Source organism: Peromyscus californicus, unplaced genomic scaffold (assembly GCF_007827085.1).
Source record: "Peromyscus californicus insignis strain IS unplaced genomic scaffold, ASM782708v3 Scaffold_23__1_contigs__length_62951481, whole genome shotgun sequence".
Classification (NCBI taxonomy): Eukaryota; Metazoa; Chordata; class Mammalia; order Rodentia; family Cricetidae; genus Peromyscus; species Peromyscus californicus.
The window spans coordinates 61,930,730-61,950,144 of NW_026294534.1; the positions used below are offsets into that span (position 1 = coordinate 61,930,730).

Below are 19,415 nucleotides of genomic sequence, written 5' to 3' on the forward strand. Positions count from 1 at the left end.
CACATAAACAGTAGAGACAAAACACACAAACACTTAAAAATAAATGGAAAGTATAGATGGCTACCTCAATTCTACAACCAAATCCTGACGGAACACATTTTTTAAATTACAGAATTATTATTATGCACACCTCTCACAATGCACTTGAGGAGGTCAGGGTATCTCATAGGGTCCTAGTCTTGACCCCTGGTAAACTGTTCTGCCTTTTCATGTTGGGAGGTGGGCACTGAATGAGGGGAGCTGCTGCCCAGCCCGGCCTAAGGAGTCCACGGCACTTATGACAGAGGAGCACGGCAGTCATGTTTCTCACTCACCAAAAGGAACGAAGGTTTATTGACGGCAAGGCTGCAGGCTGCACTGTGGGACCTCAGAGCAACCCTGGTCCAAAGAAAACAGCCTGGACAAGTTCTGTCACTTGGTCAAACATTTTACAACAAAAGCCCACGGCCACCAGCTTCCAGACTCAGAGATGGGTTTTGCAGATACAGATGGGGCAGGAAGAGGGCACCAGCAAGGGTACTTGCTGCTCCAAGCGGCACCTCGGAGCTGGGAGCTCCTGCATCTGGGATGCTCTGTCTGCACAGTCTGTGAATGCCGGTCCTGGCCCTGGAGCACACATGGGCCCTCCAAAACTGTTTGGTGGTTTCAGGCACATTCCGCCCTTCTTTATCTCCAAGGAAGGAAAGCTCTGGCTGTGTGCGGTGCCACAGCCTGTCTCCTCACCTGCAAGGCGATCATTTAAAACGCTGGAGGGGTTTACGGTGGTGGCTGGTGCTCAGCTGCTGCCTGGCATAGTTAGCGTGCAAATGAGCCGTGGCAGACAGCTGCTCCGGAAGCAGAGCCATGTCTGGGCCCGTCTGAAGAAGGGACATTTGTCAGGCCCCTGAGGAACACAGCAGGCAGCTCCAGTCAGAGGTACTCTGCCCATGGCAAGAAGTTCCTGAGAGCTGCAGGTCAGTTGCCATGGAGACACTGATGGTCTCTATGGCGATAGCTGGGCAGGACAGGACCCTGGAGGGAAAGCCTTGGAAGGACAGGTGTTCTGTTACCTTGGACACCAGAGTTTGGTCTCCATGGCAACAACTGTGAGGTACAAGCTGTCTGGGGGTGGGGCTTGGACCGCTGAGAAGAGCTGGAGATGCACCTTGGGAAAGGGGCAGCTTGTTTCCATGGAGAGGCCTGGAGAAATGAATGCTAGGTCACCCTGAGGACACTCAGTGGGGAAGACGGTCTCCATAGTGGTCCATCAGGATGGGGACAGCCAGAAAAGGAGTGGTGGGTGTCTGGGCTCTAGGCCAGTGATAAAGGAAAAGTGTGGTGGTACCCATGGTTACAGAGGAAGGCAGGATGTACCATTTCGGTGGGTGTAATAGGTGAGACCTATTGGGTGGGTGCACAAGTGACCTTTGTCACCTTAAGAAGCCGAGCAGCATGTTTCTACAGCAAGTGAGATTTTTTTAGGGGCTTCAGGTTTGAGGGAATGATCTCTTTGGTGACAGCCCCAAGGAGCCTGGGAAGGGACATTCAGGTGAGTCTACTCTATGGCCAGAGAGATACCTGAGGGTAGGCATGGCCACTGTTCCTGGGACCCAGCTGGGGACATTCTCCCATGAAGCCAGAGGTGTTGGGGCTATCCTCCACAGTGACGGGGGACAAGGCATATTACCTTGGAAACTTAAAGAGACTCTCTGGAAGAGTGGGAATACCCAGCCTCTGGGTTACCTGCCAGCACAGGGCATGGTCACCTTGTGACCCATAGTTTTCTGTTTCTTCACCAAGTGATGGGGAGAAGTCAGTGGACAGCTGACTGGCCAAGACCAGTTTTCCAGCTCCTGGGAAGTGCAGAGGCTTTGTGTGGCCAGTCTCCAGTTAATCCTGGGGGTCCAGCCTCCAGGTGAGTGAGGGGTACTGTTTTCCAGGAGGCCACAGAAGGGTGGCTCGTCTTTAGGAAACTGTGGGGTCCTGCTGGTCTACTGGGATCCTGGGGGTTGGGAGAGAGCATGGCTCTTCTAGACAAAGTCTGGAAGACGGGACATCCATTATCCAAAGAAGTGGGCTTGGCCACTATCAGGGTATCTCTGAGGGCGGCATAATCAGCGACCAAGGGCCTCAACAAGTGGGTCAGTCTGCAGCGCACCGCAGGGTAGGTATGTCACGTATCCAGGAGACCTCAAAAGGTGTGGTCAGTGTCCAAAGACCACAGGTAGCTGAGTCAGCCTGCAGCGCACCACAGGGGTGTGTCATGTATCCAAGGGATCTCTGGTGCATAGTCTGTCTCCAGGGGGTGTGCAGGGCCCCTGGATCAGCCACCAACATCTCCAAATGCCCATCTTCGCGGTCCTAGACACGCAGCGGAGTCCAGGCAGCCGGGTCCCTCGACCCTCCCGCCCAGCCTCCTCCACCCGCCCACCCCCAGCCCCAGCCTCCTGGAGCCGGGTCTGGGGCACCAGGAGCGCGATAGCAGTAGACGCCGAAGAGGCGTCGGGAGGCGTCGGGGAAACCCAGGCTGCGCACGCCGGGCCGAGGGCCCCCGCAGCGAATTCGCGGATTCACGATGGGGTAGCGCGCGCTGCCATCGGCCAGCCAGCCTGCAGTGCAGCGGTCCAACAGCTGCAGCTTCCACGCGGCGAACAGCTGCCCGACCTTAGCCACCGTTGCACCCCGCGCCGCGCAGGCGCGAGCCGCCCCGGCCAAGGCCACGGGCCGCAGAGGCTTCAGGAAGAACACGCGGCCTGCGGGACCCGGGGGCGTGTCAGCACGGGACGGGGCTGGGCCCGCTGGGCTCCTGAAGCCTGGAACTCCCAGCTCCGGGTCCATCCCATTCCCTGCCATCGGCTTCTGCCAGTGCGATGCCGGTGCCATGTGGCATTTCACTGCCCCCCTGTGGCAGCCCTGGAAAATCTCCTTCCTATAGTAGCGAAGGGTCAGCAAGGAGGGGGCGGGGCCTGGTCACTTAGGGCGTGGGGCCGATGCTCTAGGAAGCAGGGTCTATGCGCTTCAAGGAGATCTGAGTCCATTGGGCAGGCCCCCTATTTGGGGCGAGACCTATGTTTGGGAAGGTTTTCGCCGGTGGACCGAGCCTATGTGGCAGAGTCTGTGTTCTTGGGGGCATGGTCTACACTCTTGAAATGGACCTCCAACCACGGGGTAGGCCCTATGCATTTCGGACAGGCCTTCCTCTAGGGGTCAGGAGGATGCGCTTGAAGTGGGCCTCTCTTCTGGGGGCAGAGCCTACTGTGTGTGTGTGTAGAGGGGGTGTCTTCACTCAAGAGCCTGTGCCCTGAGAAATGGGGCCTATGCTCTTGTCTGTGTTTCTGAGACAAACCTCCCTCCCTCTGCCAGGCCCTATGGTCCAGCCTTCCCCCAAGACTATGCACTTGGGGTGGGTTTCCTTCTAAGGGGCGGGACACATGCGCTTGGGGAGGACCTCCTTCCAGGGACTGGGCCTGGGCACTCAGGAGTGGGGCCACCCTCCGTGTGTCAGGGCCTGTGCATGCGAGGTCGGTATCCCTTCAGGGCGGGGTCATTTGAACTTGAGGGATGGGCCTCCTTCCTGGGAGAGGGCATAATGCTTAGGAGGGAGGAAAGAGGGAAGGGTTCCCTTCAGGGGGTGGAGCCTATGTATTTACGGGTGGAGCCTCACTTCTTGGGGCGGGTATCTTCCCAGAGGGGCTGGGCTTAAGCGCTAAAGACACGCTTCTTCAAGGAAAGGGCTTAACTCACCGGGGAGGTTGGACGTGAAGCAGAAGGCATCATAGCGTTCCTCAGCATTATGGCGATAACCATAGTTGCGCACACCGCCGTTGGTGCCTCCACCAGCCCCAGGGCTCCCAGCTCCGCCACAGGGCTCCCGGGCCTGGCTCACAGGATACTGCACGGAGCCATCCCGGAGCCATCCCGCATTGCACCAATCCAGGCCGTCGCGCCAGGCCTCGTGGAGCTGCTCCGCGGACGCCAGAATGCCATCCTGCTCGGCGCATGCGCGCTGTGCTTCCACGAAAGTCATCTTGTAGCGGCCTCCACGCGGGTGATAGGGGAAGACCACGCCTAGAGGAAAACAGATGGGAGTCTGTCAGGGTACCCCGGTTTCTCATGCACCTTACATGAGCCAGAATCTTCCAGTTCATTCTCTCTGGCCCTCAGACCTGGCCACGCCTCCGGCCGACTCACACACATACTTAATCATGCCTATTCCTCTTCTATGGTCGGAGACCTTTGCTCATGCTCTTTCTATCCTTCTTCACCTGCCTAACTTTATTCTATTCAGCCTTCAAAACTCAACTCTGACAGGGGTTCTGTGTAGCCTGGGTATCCCAGTACTAGTTTGGTAGACTAGGCTGGCTTTGAACTCACAGAGCTCCACCTACCTCTGCCTCCTGAATGCTGGGATACATGGGCCACCACCGCCCAGTAAACTCAACTCTTAACCTTCCTCAGTCTCAATGTTCTGACAGCCCAACAGAACTGAATCCTTCCCAAAGGGACCACGGAGCTGGAAATGCCTGTTCCTAGCTCGGGATTCCTCTACACTGGCCCCTGAAAAGCTGGGTAGGGTGTTGAGCTCTTTGGTTTGCCAGTATTTATATTTAAAGTGCTTCTGTTACAACTTCAGTGCCCGACTCTGAACTTGTTGCTCCCTAGACTCACAGTCAACACAACTCTGTTTCTGTGCCTAAGGACAAGGCTTGGGCTGAATCACATGCTCTCAGTGATCCCAAGACAGACGTAAACAACAGCTGCAGTGAAGACCCAGAGCTTGATGGACAAGATGTGGACTCCAGGACCCTCACTCACAGATGCCCAGGGCAATGCCATAGCCTTCTTGAGACAGAGCTCATCTCCTGGTTAATAGCTGTCTACCTTGGGGATTTTGGGGAATTAAATGAGAAGCTCCAGAGAGCCTTTCAGCTAAGTGGCTGGCAAACAGAAAGTATCTAACGAAGACAGCTACTATTATCTGCCATTGTTAAAATGTCCAAAGAGGCCAGTGAAATGGTCTCAGAGGGAAGGGCATTTGCTACCAAGCCTGATGAACTGAGTACTATTCTAGGACCTACTTGGTGGAAGAAGAGAGTCTATTCTGTAAGTTGTTTGTGACCTCCAGGCAAGCACCATGGTAGGTACACACCCATATGCATCCACTTACACCCACTACAAATTCAATAAATTTTTCTTTAAAGACCATGAGTTCGCTGGGCAGTGGTGGTGCACACCTTTAATCCCAGCAGTTCGAGGCCAGCCTGGTCTACAGAGTGAGTTCCAGGACAGCCAAGGCTGTTACATAGAGAAGCCTTGTCTTGAAAAACCACCAAAAACAACCACAACCACTTTCTTCAGGTCAGGTGTGGTAGCACATGCTTTTAATCCCAGCACTTGGGAGGCAGAGGTAGTTGAATCTCTGTTAAATTTAAGGCCAGCCTGTGGGTTCCAGGACAGCCAGGGCTAAATAGTGAGACCCTGTCTAGAAAGGGGGAGGAAGAGAAGAACTCTTGCTTCTCTTTCAAAGGATGATGAGAGTTCCCCCACATCGACATTAGGCAGTTTACAACCACCTGTAACTCCAGCTCCAGGGGATCTGAGGCAAGATCCACCATGTGCACACACATTCAAACACATACAGATAAATAAAAGCTGTAATAAACCTTTTTAAACGAACTAGTTCCCTCCCTGCCCACTAAAATCTCTACCATGCCAACTTGATTCGGTTTGTCCCACACTGTCCCCCTTCCTCCTCTGCCCACGCTTCAGTCACCTTCCAGGTCCAGCTTGACCATGCCGGCGTCATCCTCTAGCTCATTGGTGACCTCGCACTCATAGCGTCCATAGTCCTGCAGGGTGACATTTCGGAGGACCAGGGAGGCGTCCCCAGGGCCGTCGTTCTGCAGCTCAGCCCGCCCTCGGTAGGGGCCGAAGGCTCGGTGCTGGGGACCCAGAGCCACGAAGACATCGGCGAAGGCCAAAGGATCTACTACCTTCGTCCACTTGAGGCGGACGCCTTCTTGGCCGTGGGCGGACGCCTCATAATGGTAACGGCAGGGTAAGACGATGGTGCCCCCGCGGTGGCTCACCACCTGCCCGGGCGCCGTCTGCACCACCACGGAGCCGGACTCGCCCTCTGCGGGGCGACCAATCAGGGGTCAAAGGTGCGGTAGGGCGGGACCCAGAGAAGGGCTGTAAGTCTAGGATGAGAAAGGAACTCCGAAGAGACTGAGTGTTGGGGACCACCGCAACTCGCCACCCACCCCACCCCCATCGTTCGCTCTTGGCCACAGCCGTGTGTTGTGTGGGGGGTGGGGGGTGGGAGCGGGGACGGGAACTAGAGCTGCGCTCAAGACTCACCCAGCACGTGCACGACTTTCTTCCTGCCACGCTGCGCCCCGGCAGGAACCGGGACCAGCAGCAGGAGTCCCCAGGCGACGGCCCAGAGCGCGCGGGGACCGAGGGCCGCCGGAGCGCACGCCTGCGGGCACAGGAGCTGCGTTGCGTTCAGTTGTACTGCCCCGACCCTCAGCAGCTCGTCCTGCCCTCCCCAAAGGGGTCTTAGCCTCGGAGCTGCCCGAGCATCAGATGACTCCTCTCGCCCTCCCTCAGGTCCCCGCCCCCGCTACCGGAGCGCACGGGAGGGGGAGCAGCAGCCCGCACCGGGGCCGCAAGGTTATCCGAGCGCCAGGAGACTGCAGCAAGCCCGGCAGCATGTGCGGGGGCTGGGGCCAGCGGGGCAGGCGCGGGAGGAGGAGGAGGGAACATCGGGCTACTGAGCCAGGCCAGCGGGAGAGAGACATGCAGACCCAGAGACAGAGACCCAGAACAGAGACCCACAGACAGAGATGCAGACAGGCCCAGAGACAGAGACGCAGAGACAGAGATGTAGACAGAGACCCAGAAACAGAGACGCAGAGGCAGAGACGCAGAGACAGAGATGCAGAAAAAGAAAGAGACTCAGAGGCAGAGGAAGGAGAGACTGGTGGCGAGAAACAGGGAAAAAAGTAAAAGTGAGCACTCTATCCCCTCCCCTCAAAATAAATGGTAGACATTGAGGAGGCAGAGAAGGGAAAAGTGCCAAAGAAAGAGAAAGACGAGGCAAGAGGAAAACAAAAGAGGGCGGAGAGAAGCAGCGACAAAGGCGAGGTCGGGACCCCAGTGCAGCACAGCACTCACCATCCTGGTCGCGGCCCCCGCTGAGCGCCCGTGCGCTTCCCGACTGCGCACGCGCACAACGTTCTGGCCAGCTGGTCCCGAGGGCCATGCAATCCCGGCGTCTGCCTGCAAGGGGAGGAGGACGTGTGGGGCATTAAAGGCGCAGCGCGTGCTCACCGCACAGCACGGGGTGGACGGGGAGTGGGGGAGACGGGCAGCCCTGGCGCTGCTGATCTGGGAACACGGTGATAGTGACCTTGACCCACCACGACTTCCCAGCTATGTGGATTACCTTGGCCAGAGAAGGAGTCTCACAGGCCCCAGTTTTCACTCCACCTTGGGATGGCAGGTGTGCTGCAGCCCAGAGATATGACATAATCAACCAATGAGCAGATGGGTAAATGGAGGCTAGCTGGTCAAGCCCCTTAACCAACTCTCCCAGCTCCTGCCAGCTCAGGGAAATCTCAAGCTCACCAACCTCCCTGCCACCCATACACACTTCATTTTATGGTGGTGACTCAGGACTGTTACCCATGTACTCCAGGGAAGAGGGAGGAATCAGCAGTTCAAAGTAATCTTCCACTGCTTATCAAGTTCGAGGCCGGCATGGGATGCGAAGGAAAAAAGGGAAAAGGGGTGCAGGATTGGCTGGCCTGGCCTCTACCCAGGCCATGTATCAGCCAGAGGCTTGGGCTGAGGCTCGGCTGGAGGAGGGCTCACCTTGCATGCATGAGGTCCTGGGTTCCATCCCTAGCACTGTATAGCAAGGGTAGTCGTACATATCTGTCATCTCAGCACTGGGGAGGCTGAAGCAGGAGGATTAGGAGTTCAAAGTCATCTTGGGCCAGTTGTAGTGGTGCATGCTGGTAAGATATGCTATAGAGGCAGAGGCAGGAGGATCATGAGTTTGAAGCCAGCCTGGGCTACACATTTGGTGCCGTTGTGGGGGCATACACCTAATCCCAACACTCAGGAGGTAGAGACAGGCTGATCTCTGTGAGTTTGAGGCCAGTTTAGTCTACATAGTGAGTTCCAGGACAGCCAGAACTAAATAGTGAAACCATGCTTCAAAAAAACAAATTGGGGGAGAAATTACCTTGGGCCACATTGGGAATCTAAGGCCTGCCTGGGCTACATAAGACTTTGCCTTCTACAAAGTGAATTCCAGTACAGCCAGGGTTACACAAAGACCTTGTCAAAAAAAAAAAAAGTAACTGGGAAAGCCAGTCATGGTGGTATAGAAAGTGTTCTTAGCACTCAGGAGGCTAAAGCTGGGGGATAGCAAGCTCGAGGCTAGCCTGGGCTCCATATCCAGACCCTGTATCAATTTTCTGAAGTGACAGAATGGATGAAGGGCTAATGGACTTGAGTCCTGTGCACTGGCAGGAGCAGATGGCTTGATTGAGAGGTCTGCCTCCTGTGTCCATCTGCTCACTGGGTAATCGTCCTGGAAACCCGGGCTCCAGCAGGCACTAGAGATGTGCGTATCCTCCAAAAATCATATTCCAGCACCGAGACCCAGAGGGACAAGTTCCACTCTTGCCCTTGCTGGCTGTGTCGCTCGGGGAGACCTCTCAGCCTGCGTGGGTCTCCAGGCAAGGCAGGGCTTGCTGTGGGTTTCCACTAGAAACCTGGTGAATGGTTGATCCTGGCCAGAGCGCTGGGCCCCAGTCACCCCTAGACCACCCGCTCACCCAGTTTCTAGACTAAAGAACAGGAAATAGAGAACCCTTTCCAGCCATTGACCGCCTAGCTAGCCTCAGCTGCCCTGGAAAGCGAGCTTGTTAGGCTGGAGTCGTCCCTAACTCAGCTGTGCCCAGGTGTGACCTTGGGCCAGAATCTTTACTTCTGGTCTCAGTCTAGAATGTGGAGGCCCAGTGTAGCAGTCTGTTCATTGGGTCCCTAACAATGCCACCGTTTGGTTATGTTGCATTCTGTATGTGTGCTGTGTGTTTGTATTGCACTTGGTGTGTGAGTTCAGGTGTGTGTAGGTCAGAGGGCAACATTAGGTGTCTTCCTCACTGATGGCCTTCTATCTGTTTGAAACAACCTTGACTGGCCTGGAGCTCATTGTGTAGACCAAGCTGGCCTGGAACTCACAGAGATCCACCTGCCTCTGCCTCCTGAGTGCTGGGACTAAAGGCGTGCACCACCACAGCCAGCTTCTACCTGATTTGGGGCAAGGATTCTCACTGAACCTGGAGCTGCCTGGCCAGTGAGCTCTGGGGACTCTTTCTTCCTTACCCCAGTGCTGGCTAGTCTCTTACATCATTGCCGCAGCAGCTGGCTTTTATGTGGTTGGGGATTTGAACTAGGGTCTTCATGCACTTTGCTGACTGACATATTGCCCCTGACCCTTTTATGGGTGGAGGCATGAGAATGTAGTCCAGGCTGGTCTCCAATTTGCTATGTGGCCAAAGACAATCTTGTGCTCCTGATCCTCCGGCCTCTACCTCCCCAGTGCTTGTACCCAGGGCACCAGTGAGAACTCCGAAAGCACTTTACCAACGGCTGCATCCACAGCCCCAGATGAGCTGTGACTTCCCCAGTTGACCTTAAGCATGTGTCTCAACCCTTCTGAGTCTCAGTCTTCACATCTGGAACACAGAGCTGTGCATCCCACTGAGAGGCTGACTGTGAGTGTCCTGGCCCCCTGACTCCTGACAGTGGCTGTGAGCACCCCATCTTACCCTCATGGGTACAAGAAGATGGTCCCTTGCTCCAGCTCCCTGAAACACTCAGGTGGTGATGTCCTAGACATCAAAAGGACTTTTATTAAAAGGATGGGGGGAGGTGATGGGTAAATTCCAGGAGAGGGCATTAGAGTCCTTGTGGCCTTTGGGTCTCCTACGCTCCTTTCTGGCCTGGATTGCAATTCCCCCAGATGTCCATCCAGCTTTAAAGGGACAACCCATTCTCGGAGGGCAAGGCCTGCTGCACAGGCAGAGTGCCTAGCAGAGAAGTGCACATGCTCACTGCTGCTTCTTGCTTTGGTCCTGGGGTGCCAAAGGCTGTGCTCGCATGAAGAAGGCAGGCCGCCACAGGCAGCGGAAAGCCAGCAGGTGCGGACCCAGTGCAAACAGCATGTTGCTCAGAAAGAAGGTGGTCCAGGTGTCCTCGGGCACACGGTAGGTAAAGGGTGTGCGCAGGTGCATGGAGGCACCCATGTGTGAGAACTGCGCCTGGTAGGGATACAGGGAGGAGTGTGGGACAGGTCAGCACTCTCAGGCCACCACCCACTGCCATGTCTTCTCTCCCCAAAACAACTGTTTAGCAATAAACATCCCTGCCTCTGACATGGATCCCATTCTTCCTCCTCACAAGTGTTATCACGATTCGCAGAGACTTCCTGGGTCCCCCTGTCTTGGCTGGGTCTAGGCTACCTAGACCCTTCCTACCAAAAACCCAAAAATAGCTCTGGGCTCTCCAGTGCTCAAACACCTCCCATGGCTCCCTGCCTCCCCTCACATGGCTAGAGCCCAGAGTTCAAAGTCTTCAACATCCAGCTCCAATTTCTCTAGCCTCTCTCTCCCTTGATGTCCTCTTGGCTGCCTTTCTATGCTGTTCCTGTTCATGGCTGCCCTTCCCTGCATGCATCTTCGTAGGCCACAATCTTTCCACTCTGCCATCCTTCTCAGCCCGTTTCCTCCTTCCTTCCAGGTTTCTGTTTGTTAGTTTTTGTTTTTAATTTTTAGATGGGGTTTCTCTGTTTAACAGCCCTGGCTGTCCTGGAACTCACTCTGTAGCCCAGGCTGGCCTCGAACTCACAGAGATCCGCCTGCCTCTGCCTCCTGCCTGAGTGCTGGGGTTAAAGGCGTGCGCCACCACACCCAGCTCATTAGTTTGTTTGTTTGTTTCCAGTGCTGGGGAACGGAAGTTATGGGCTTGCACATGCTAGGCAAGCCTGGTACCACGATCCACACACTAGCATGGTTCTTTTTAGCTCTGACCACAGAGTTTGGAACTACCTGTGGCCTAGGGGTTATGTACATCCAGCCATCTCCTTCACACCAGGGAATTCTGGAGCACTGGGTCTGGGGTCCATTATCACTACCCCACCCCTTACCTGGCCAATGGCTCCGGCGAACACCAAGGCCCAGTCCGGCAGCCAGGAGCAGCCAGGGAAGGTGAGGGCATAGGCAGCCAGGCAGTAGAAAGGTAGAGCATAGAACAAATACATCAGCATCTAGGGGAGACCATAGACTATGAGAACACAGGGTAGGGGCTCTACAAGGGGTCCCTTTCTTCCTCTAGCCGATCCTCCCCATCACACACAATGAGTTACACTTAGCTGCTGGATGGTGCAGAACTCTGGCCTACCAAATTGGAACACCCTATTCCCAAGGCTAACATGATTGACAGGGGCATGTGATTCAGGCTGGGCTAAAAACAGAGCCTCAATGAAACACGTTCTTAAATCCTAGGGTTCCCGAAGGGGTGAATGAAACCCCGGAGTGCTTCTGGGACACATGTTCAGCACCTGGATCCTGCCATACCCGAAGTCTACATGTGCATCTGCCTGGCTGGCATGGGCTTCAGGCAGGGCCTTCAGAGAAGTTTGGGCCTTCCCTTCTGCCTGTCCTCTCACCTGCAACTTTGGGTAGGCCACAGGGTCCCGCAGGTATGGCTCATATTGGTAAATGTAGATGAAGCAGGCGTCTGTGGGACAGTCAAGTACCACCTAAGACACACAGATAACCACCATGCATCTCAAACCTCTCACAAGGCTCCTCCCCACTCCAGCTCTCAAGCCAAACCCACAGCAGTCACCCTGGTCCCTCTCACCCCTCCCTAGTTCTCTCCCTTTGGCTATGGGGAACAGGCATTTGTCATGAAACCTTCGTGTTGGACTCGGTGAAGAACTTTCTTGGGTGTCAGAAGAATGCTGTCCTTTTAGCAATGAATAAGGAAATAAATTTGGGTGAAGGCTGAGGAGGGAGACTGGAGGCACAGGAGGGAGGCATCCGAGGCAGACTCACCAGGCCCCGGAAGAGAGTGAAGAACGCAGCAAGGATGAGATACATGACGAGCGTCAGGTCAGCCGGGCGCTGGAGAAGGCCTTTGTTCTGCTCCTCCTGTACCTGCCTCATATGAGAGAGAGCCAGAGCTAGCCAGAGACCTGGAGTCTGGCAGATGCTTAGTAAATGCTCCCTCCCTCTGTCTTCTGAGAACCAAGGAGGCTCTCCTAAGCAGACAGCTGTTTAGTCTTGAGCTTATATAGGCTGAGCAAGGGTTCTACCCCTAAGCCATACTCCTAGTCCCTCAGTAGGGGATCCTAGGCCAGTGTTGAGCCACATTTGATTCCTTGGAGTTCTGAGAAAGTCTTACCATAAAACCCATGCTGGCCTTGAACTCATGGCAATTCTGCCTCAGTCTCCCCAGTGCTGTCATGATAGGCATGAGCCACCATACCCCTGGCTTGACACAAAGCCTTTGACCCAAAGCCATTCACAAGCATGGTGTGGCGGGGCACTCACCATGTCAGGGGTGCAGGAGGTGGGTGCACAGGACTGGCTGAAGATCCTCACACCAGCCCAGCATGGGACCAGCATGTATAGGATGGCGAGGAAGAAGGCAGGTCTGATCTCTGAACTGTATTTACCTGCCAGCATGGGGAGAGCATGTGATTCGGGAAGATCTAATGGCAACTGGGCCATGCAGGAGCCCCACCTGGATGTCTGGAGTTACACGATGCCTGCTGGAGCTCTCCTGCGCTCCGTGGCTCCTCAGCATGCTCCTTGCCCTGGCCTGGCTGAGTTTACCCTAAATACAGACCTGACACTTGGGAGGATATCTTTGTTTCCCATCAAGTATGTCTCCTTGCTTAGCATTTACTGAGCCCTTTTAACATTGGGGCTTGTCACTCTGCCCTACCTCCAAAGACCTATTTAACAAGCTTACATTCTGCCCCCAGGATCCACCCTAAAACTCCCTTCCTGTGTGAAGAGCATTCTGGGAAACCCTTGACATCACGGGCCAGTAGCCTGGAGAAGAAGCAGGACTAATGTTGTCTCCCCTTCATGAGGAATGGGAGCCGAGGGGATCTTGGCTGCTGGCTGGCCAGGGCACTAGGTTACTGGGTCTTCAGACACGTGGAGGGGTAGAGTGTCAGAGGCTGTGTCCTTACCAAGGATGTTTCCCGGGAGGAACACCAGGAGGCTCATGGCGAAGGACCCCAGCCAGTAAAGCCCAAGGTTCCGGTACCTTTTCCTGGGAAGTAATAGAGGAGTAGCTGTGGGCCACTAACCCTCCATCTCAAGCCCCTGCTGGGGCCCAAAGGCCCACCTTGACTCTTCATCTGGGTCTCTCTTGGACTTTATTTATGGTATCTGGGGATGGAATGTGGGTCCTGAGAATGCTCAGTATGTGCTAGGATGGCACCTCACACAAGGACAATCAGCACTGGCAATGGTAGCAGTGCTTCAGAAGATGTGGGTCTCCAACCAGCCACACCTGTTGACAGTCTCTGGAAACATCTTCTAGCCATCCATGGGTGATCATACCCCTTCTCAAACACTTCTGCCCCCCCCCCCACACGCCCAGTGACCTGGGATCCACCTGAGGAATAACTTCCTCCTGGGTTCCTAGTCTCCTGTCCCTCCTCACCTTTTGCGGATGGCACCAGCCATGGCCAGATAGAGTAGGTAGTGCACAGTACCATCCCAGTAGCAGATGAAGATGCCATGTGCTGTGCGTAGGTAGGGCTCACCCTGTGGGCAGGAGTGGGGCTCAGGAGCATGCACAGTGGGGCCAGGACCACCCCCAGCCACCCTGCTCTTGGTAACCACCACCTACCTCCTTGGTGTAGAAATCCATAAGGCCTGCCATGTAGCCATCTTCTTGGAGGGCAATGACGAGGTCCACCACCGAGGTGAAGGAGAAGATCACAAAGACTGGGGGGAGAGTGGGTGGGGCTGAGCAGCTGCGTGGCTGACAGGGGCAGGACTATGGCCAGTGTGGGTGTGGCTAAGCCAACACAGTGGCACTTTGGGCCTGTGCAACCTCAGCTTCTGTTCTTTTGACACAGGGTCTGAGTCTGTAGCTCAGGCTGCTCTTGAACAAATGGCAATCCTCCTGCTGCAGCTTCCCAAGTGCTGGGATTTCAGGTCTGAAACACCATACCCAGCTTTTAGCTCAGCTTAAAACTGGACTTGAAACATCAGGTCCAGGATGAGGTGACCAGGCAAGGCTCCAGGCCCAGGCTGTACATACTAGCATCTCATTCTATGTGTGTGATGGAGGAAACACAGCCCAGGTGTCAGAAGTCCCTAGTCTAGAGCCATACAAGGTGCCAATGCTATCCCAGCACTCAGAACTCGGGGTGGAGGCAGGAAGATCAGGAGTTCAAGGTCAGCCTGGGCTACATAAGTGGGGGGCGGGCGGGGCGCTAGTCTGATGGGGGAGACATAATTGCTTCTCTCTGGAGTTCCAACTCTGAAAGAGGAGGTCTTCAGAAGTTTCCCAATCTAATGGTGTTCTAGGCCCTCTGAGTTTTACAGTTTAATGGGAATCCTTCATAGACTGATGGAGGTCCTTGGTTGGTCCCAAGTCTAGAATGGAGGCCTTTTCCCAGACAGCCCTGCTCCCCACCACCTCCCAGTGACTCACCAGCATAGAGAGGGTCATAGGTGATCTCCCCATGAGATAGGCTGTAGACGGCCATGAAGAGCAGACCAAGTATCAGTGCACTCATCAGCACTGCGCACAAAGGCCTATGGGGGTGGAGGGATGCCAAGGGAGGCCACGCTTGGGTGAGACCTCCTGGAGGAGTTATTCAGGAAGTACCAGCAAAGGAGAATGAAACTTGCCTTCCCATTCAGTAGCTTCTTGCTTAGGAATTCTACTTGACAAACTCCTACACATCCTTCAAGGCCCATTTAGATTGCTCCCCCTGGAAACCCTCCCTGATTTCCCTGCCCCCTTCTGTTAATTCCATCATTAGCTGATACTCATTCATTTGATTTGGCTGCTCAGTCATTGAGCAAGGCTCACCCCTCGTGGTCAGACTCAACCTGATGGGGAGAGTTTCCAGTATTCCCTGAGGCTCCCAGTTCCTCCCAGCTAAAGTCCAAATGCCTCCATCTGCTCCACCCTATCCTTGCCCAGATCTACCCCACCGACCAGATAAGACAGGTCAGCTAGTTGCAGAGATAACAGAATCCAGGTCTCCGGGCTTCCCTTCACACAGCTGGACAAACAGACCAAAACCCAGAGAGGAGACTCTACCTGTCCAGTCCACACAGCAAGGTTTTGTCCAATTCTCCTATACTACCCAGGCCCACATTTCATGAACCTCAGCCTGGTTTTACCTAAACAGCAATGCCAATCAAACACCTAATCTTGACACTGCACAGAACTTGTGATCCTCACTCATGACTATAGTGAAACTTAGACAGAGGAAGGAACCTAGGCTCCCAGAGTGCACTTGGATCACTCAGATTTCCGGGAGACAGATATTGGTACCCAGGGAGTCAGACCTATGGCTAAAGCCTTCTCTATCCCATTGTTTGGGTTCCCTGAGCTCTGGAGCTTGCTGGACCTCCAGGGTCTGTCTAGAGACAGAAGACAGGGACAGCGTTAGCCACTGCGTGTAGGAGAAAGTTACTCTAAGCCTGAGACACAGGCGATGGAACAGGGCATGCGTGCCAGGGGAGCTGGGTCAGTAGGGCTTTATCTAGGACAAAACTTTGACCCTAGGCGACTTTGGAACCTGCACGGAGTGCATCCCTGAAATACCCATAAGCGCCCCAAACACTAAGGCTCCACATCACTTTTCCCCAAAACCCCACCACAGCATCCCCTGCCTGGGCGCGGCGGGAGAGGGAGTGCTTCTTGCATAGGCACCCCCCAGGTCCAGCTCCGACCCTCCCGGGCTCCCCTACCCTTCATCCACCCTCTAGCCCGGTGGTCCTCGGGAACGAAACGCACTGTGAGAGCGCCGAGATGTGGTTGAGCGCGTAGGACACTGGCAGGGCGCCAAGAGACATCGCAGCGGTCTTGCCGGCTAGAGGCGGGATGTCCATGGCAGCGGTGCCCAGACACCGGAGCGGCCTCCGGGACGCTTGGTTCCGCGACCGCAGCGAGTCTGAGCTCTGGGGTGCCAGGGACCTGCCCCGCGCAAAGGTCGTCCTGTGCGGAGCCTAGCTGCCACCCTTACCCCGCTTGTATTCCTGGACAATTTGCGGGGCCCCGCCCCACGAGACTCCGCCCACAAGCTCCCGCCCTCAGTCCAATCATCGATTGCATAGCCGTAGCCACGCCCCCTACCGCAGCTCATTTTATAGCTCCGCCCCCAGATCTTATTCTCCTGCGCGGCTGAACTGTAGCCACGCCCCTTCACCCTAGTCTGCAAGAGCCACCCTTCCCCCGCCCTCTTCACAGTTACTACTCTGCTGTGGCTACGCTCCCAGGCCCTACTCACAGTGGCTGCAGGACTGTAACAACGCCCTGCACAGCTCCGTCCCCAGCCCCATTCACAACCGCTACATAGCTGCAGCCAAGACCCTTGCCACAATCATACTACATAGTCCTACCCTTAGCTCCGCCTCGGCCTCTCACAGTCGCCAACTCCTGGTTCTCTTGTGCTGTGCTCCAAGCAACAGGTCTTCCTCTTTGGATTTGGGTGAGGGAGATACTGGGGAGATGGATTGTATGTCTGTTTGAGTGCAAAGACCGAAGGAGCAAATCAGTGGGGTGTCCTAATCACTTTCTTCCTTATTATTTTGAGACAGGGTGTCTCACCGAACCTGGGGCTAGGCTGGCAGTCAGCCAACAATCCTCCCTCCTGTCGCCATCTTCGACAACACCTGGCTTTTTTGCATGAATAGTGGGAATTTGAACTAGGTCCTAATATTTGCACAGAAAGCTCTTACAGGTGTGGATCACCATGTCTCCTTTCTGTACCTCTGCCTTCTTAGACCTGACACAGGTCCTTGCACTTGCTAGGCAAGCGCTCTACCGCCTGAACATGGAAAAGAACCCTTTTTAATTAAAGATGCGGCTGTGTGCATGTGGGCATAACTCCCCATCTATTCCTTTGAGGCAAAGGTCTCTCAACGAACATGGGGCTTATTTTTCTTGGCTAGGCTGGAAATCAGCAAGTATCATCATCCTCCATGCCCCAGGAGCTGTCACAGGTGTACTGGGAGCATCAAGTTGTGTTCTGGAATCTGAACTTTTATCCTCATGCAGCAAATCTTAACCACTGAGCCTTCTCTCTAGTCTCAGGGACACTTTGAAGGTTTCAAATTTAAAAATTTTGTGTATGGGTATTTTGTCTGCATGTATGTCTTTGCCCCATGTGCTTTTAGTGGCCATGAAGGAGGATAGAAGAGGATATCTAATCCCTTGGGACTAAAGTTAATGATGGCTGTGACCCTCTGTGTGGGTGCTGGGACCTGGACCCTCCGCAAGAGCAGCCATGGCTCCAGATCAGGTTTTTGTTTTTGAGAAAGGGTCTCACCAAGTAACTCTGAATGGCCCGGCTTTAAGATCCACCTTCCTCTGCCTCCTGACTGTTGGGATTGAATACACAACTGTGCTGGGCTTTTTAAAATTAATTTTTTGTGTGCATAATGTAGGAATGGCAAGCATGTGCCACACTTCTGTGGGCGAAGATCAGAGGACATCTTGCCTATTCTGTGGGTCCCTGAGACTGCACTCACGTTGCTAGGCTTGGCAGCTGGCACTTTCCCCATTGAGTTATCTTACTGGCTGGCTCTATGTATGTGCATATGTGTGCTTCTGGGTGTCCTGCTCTATCACTCTCCTCCTTTGAGACAGGGTCTAACTTTAAATAGAAATTTCAGCTAAGCTGGTGTTCAGTTTCCATTCTCCTGTTTCTGTTCCCTGCAGTGCTAGCAGGGACTGCATGGGAACTTTCTGCATGGACACTAGAATTATAACTCAGGTCCTCATGCTTGAACATCAAGTACTGTTCGCTGAGACATCTCCCAACTGAAAGGGACCCCTCCCCACTTTATTTTTTTATTTTTTTTGGTGGCACACACCTTTAATCTCAGTACTTGGGAGTCACGCGCCTTTAATCCCAGCACTAAGAAGGTTGAGACAGGAAGTGATATGGCTGGGTGGAGAAAGGAATATAAGACAGGAGGTGGCAGGAGTTTGGCGCTCTTTTGGCTAAGGACTTAGGGGGGCTCAGTCTGAGGATTCCTGGAGATGGGATCTTCCCTTTTCGGCTGACGAGCTGAAGTGAGAAGTGGCTATGGCTTGTTTCCTCTGATCTTTCAGCATTTACCCCTATATCTGGCTCTGTGTTCTTATTATAAAACTAATTAGGATTTGTGCAACACTGGGGAGGGGTGGGAACACTCATTTTTCTTTTCTTTTTCCCTGGAGCTGAGGACTGACCCAGGGCTTTGTGCTTGCTAGGCAAACGCTCTACCACTGAGCTAAATCCCCTACCCCTTCTTTTTTTTTTTTGAACATAAAAACAGGTTATAATTCAAAAGTCCAGGGTTATTTGAAACTGGAAAATATTTTCTCTGTAGAAAATAGTAAAAATTATAACATTTCCCAATTAGCCCTTTTAAGCCAAATAATAGCTGAATTATACATATATTGATTAGATTCTGAGATACCGAAGAAACCTATCTTCATCTGTTCAGAGAATTGTTTTACTTAAGTTGTATAAGTGAGATTCCTATTCATCTTCCCCTTCACTGTTTAATTTACGGCAGACGTTTCTATAGGCTAATCCACAATATAAAAAAAATTTTAGCCTCTCCTCCTGAAAGTACAGCCAGCATTTTCTTTCATTAGCTTGATACAGTACAAATTCTTATCCTAATAGTGAAATGTTCCACTAAAACTTGTAGAGCGATTGGGCAAAATCAACTTATAAGCCACAGTCATCTAGGTACCTTGCTAGGTAATCTCCCTGGATCTGTGGGTTGCAGTCTGATTGTTCTTTGCTTTCTATCTAGTATCCACTTATGAGTGAGTACATACCATGTATGTCCTTCTGGGTCTGGGTTACTTCACTCAGGATGGCATTTCTACTAGGTTATTTCCAGGTTCTGGCTATTACGAATAATGCTGCTATGAACATAGTTGAGCATGTATCTTTGTGGTATGATTGAGCATTCCTTGGGGATATGCCCAAGAGTGGTATGGTTAGGTCTTGAGGTAGATGGATTCCCGATTTTCTGAGAAACCACCATACTGATTTCCACAATGGTTGTACAAGTTTGCACTCCCTATTTTTTATTTTTTTGAGACAGAGTTTTTCTGTGTAGCCCTGGCTGTCCTGGAACTCT

General features: G+C 53.7%; 2 protein-coding genes across 5 annotated transcripts; both read right to left on the reverse strand.

Annotated features, from left to right (window-relative positions):
- Positions 1 to 302: 302 nt before the first annotated feature.
- On the reverse strand, positions 303 to 7,879 carry Hapln4 (hyaluronan and proteoglycan link protein 4). 3 transcript variants are annotated; one of them, XM_052752686.1, is made up of 8 exons: positions 7,858 to 7,879; positions 7,669 to 7,719; positions 7,430 to 7,491; positions 7,159 to 7,263; positions 6,340 to 6,475; positions 5,753 to 6,115; positions 3,724 to 4,047; positions 303 to 2,732 (listed from the first exon to the last, which is right to left on the reverse strand). In XM_052752686.1, the coding sequence occupies exons 1-8, from the start codon at positions 7,862 to 7,864 to the stop codon at positions 2,341 to 2,343; spliced, it is 1,440 nt and encodes a 479-aa protein (XP_052608646.1). In that variant the 5' UTR covers positions 7,865 to 7,879; the 3' UTR covers positions 303 to 2,340. The 3 variants fall into 3 exon arrangements, with proteins under 3 accessions (XP_052608646.1, XP_052608645.1, XP_052608644.1); XM_052752685.1 differs by having other exon boundaries at positions 7,669 to 7,722; XM_052752684.1 differs by lacking the exons at positions 7,669 to 7,719; positions 7,858 to 7,879 and having other exon boundaries at positions 6,340 to 6,460; positions 7,430 to 7,528.
- Positions 7,880 to 9,886: 2,007 nt separating this feature from the next.
- Positions 9,887 to 16,315, reverse strand: Tm6sf2 (transmembrane 6 superfamily member 2). Of its 2 annotated transcripts, none has more exons than XM_052752689.1 (10): positions 16,066 to 16,315; positions 14,746 to 14,786; positions 13,933 to 14,030; positions 13,744 to 13,847; positions 13,265 to 13,347; positions 12,615 to 12,739; positions 12,117 to 12,218; positions 11,726 to 11,818; positions 11,204 to 11,323; positions 9,887 to 10,319 (listed from the first exon to the last, which is right to left on the reverse strand). In XM_052752689.1, the coding sequence occupies exons 1-10, from the start codon at positions 16,158 to 16,160 to the stop codon at positions 10,110 to 10,112; spliced, it is 1,071 nt and encodes a 356-aa protein (XP_052608649.1). In that variant the 5' UTR covers positions 16,161 to 16,315; the 3' UTR covers positions 9,887 to 10,109. The 2 variants fall into 2 exon arrangements, with proteins under 2 accessions (XP_052608649.1, XP_052608647.1); XM_052752687.1 differs by having other exon boundaries at positions 14,746 to 14,849.
- Positions 16,316 to 19,415: the final 3,100 nt, after the last annotated feature.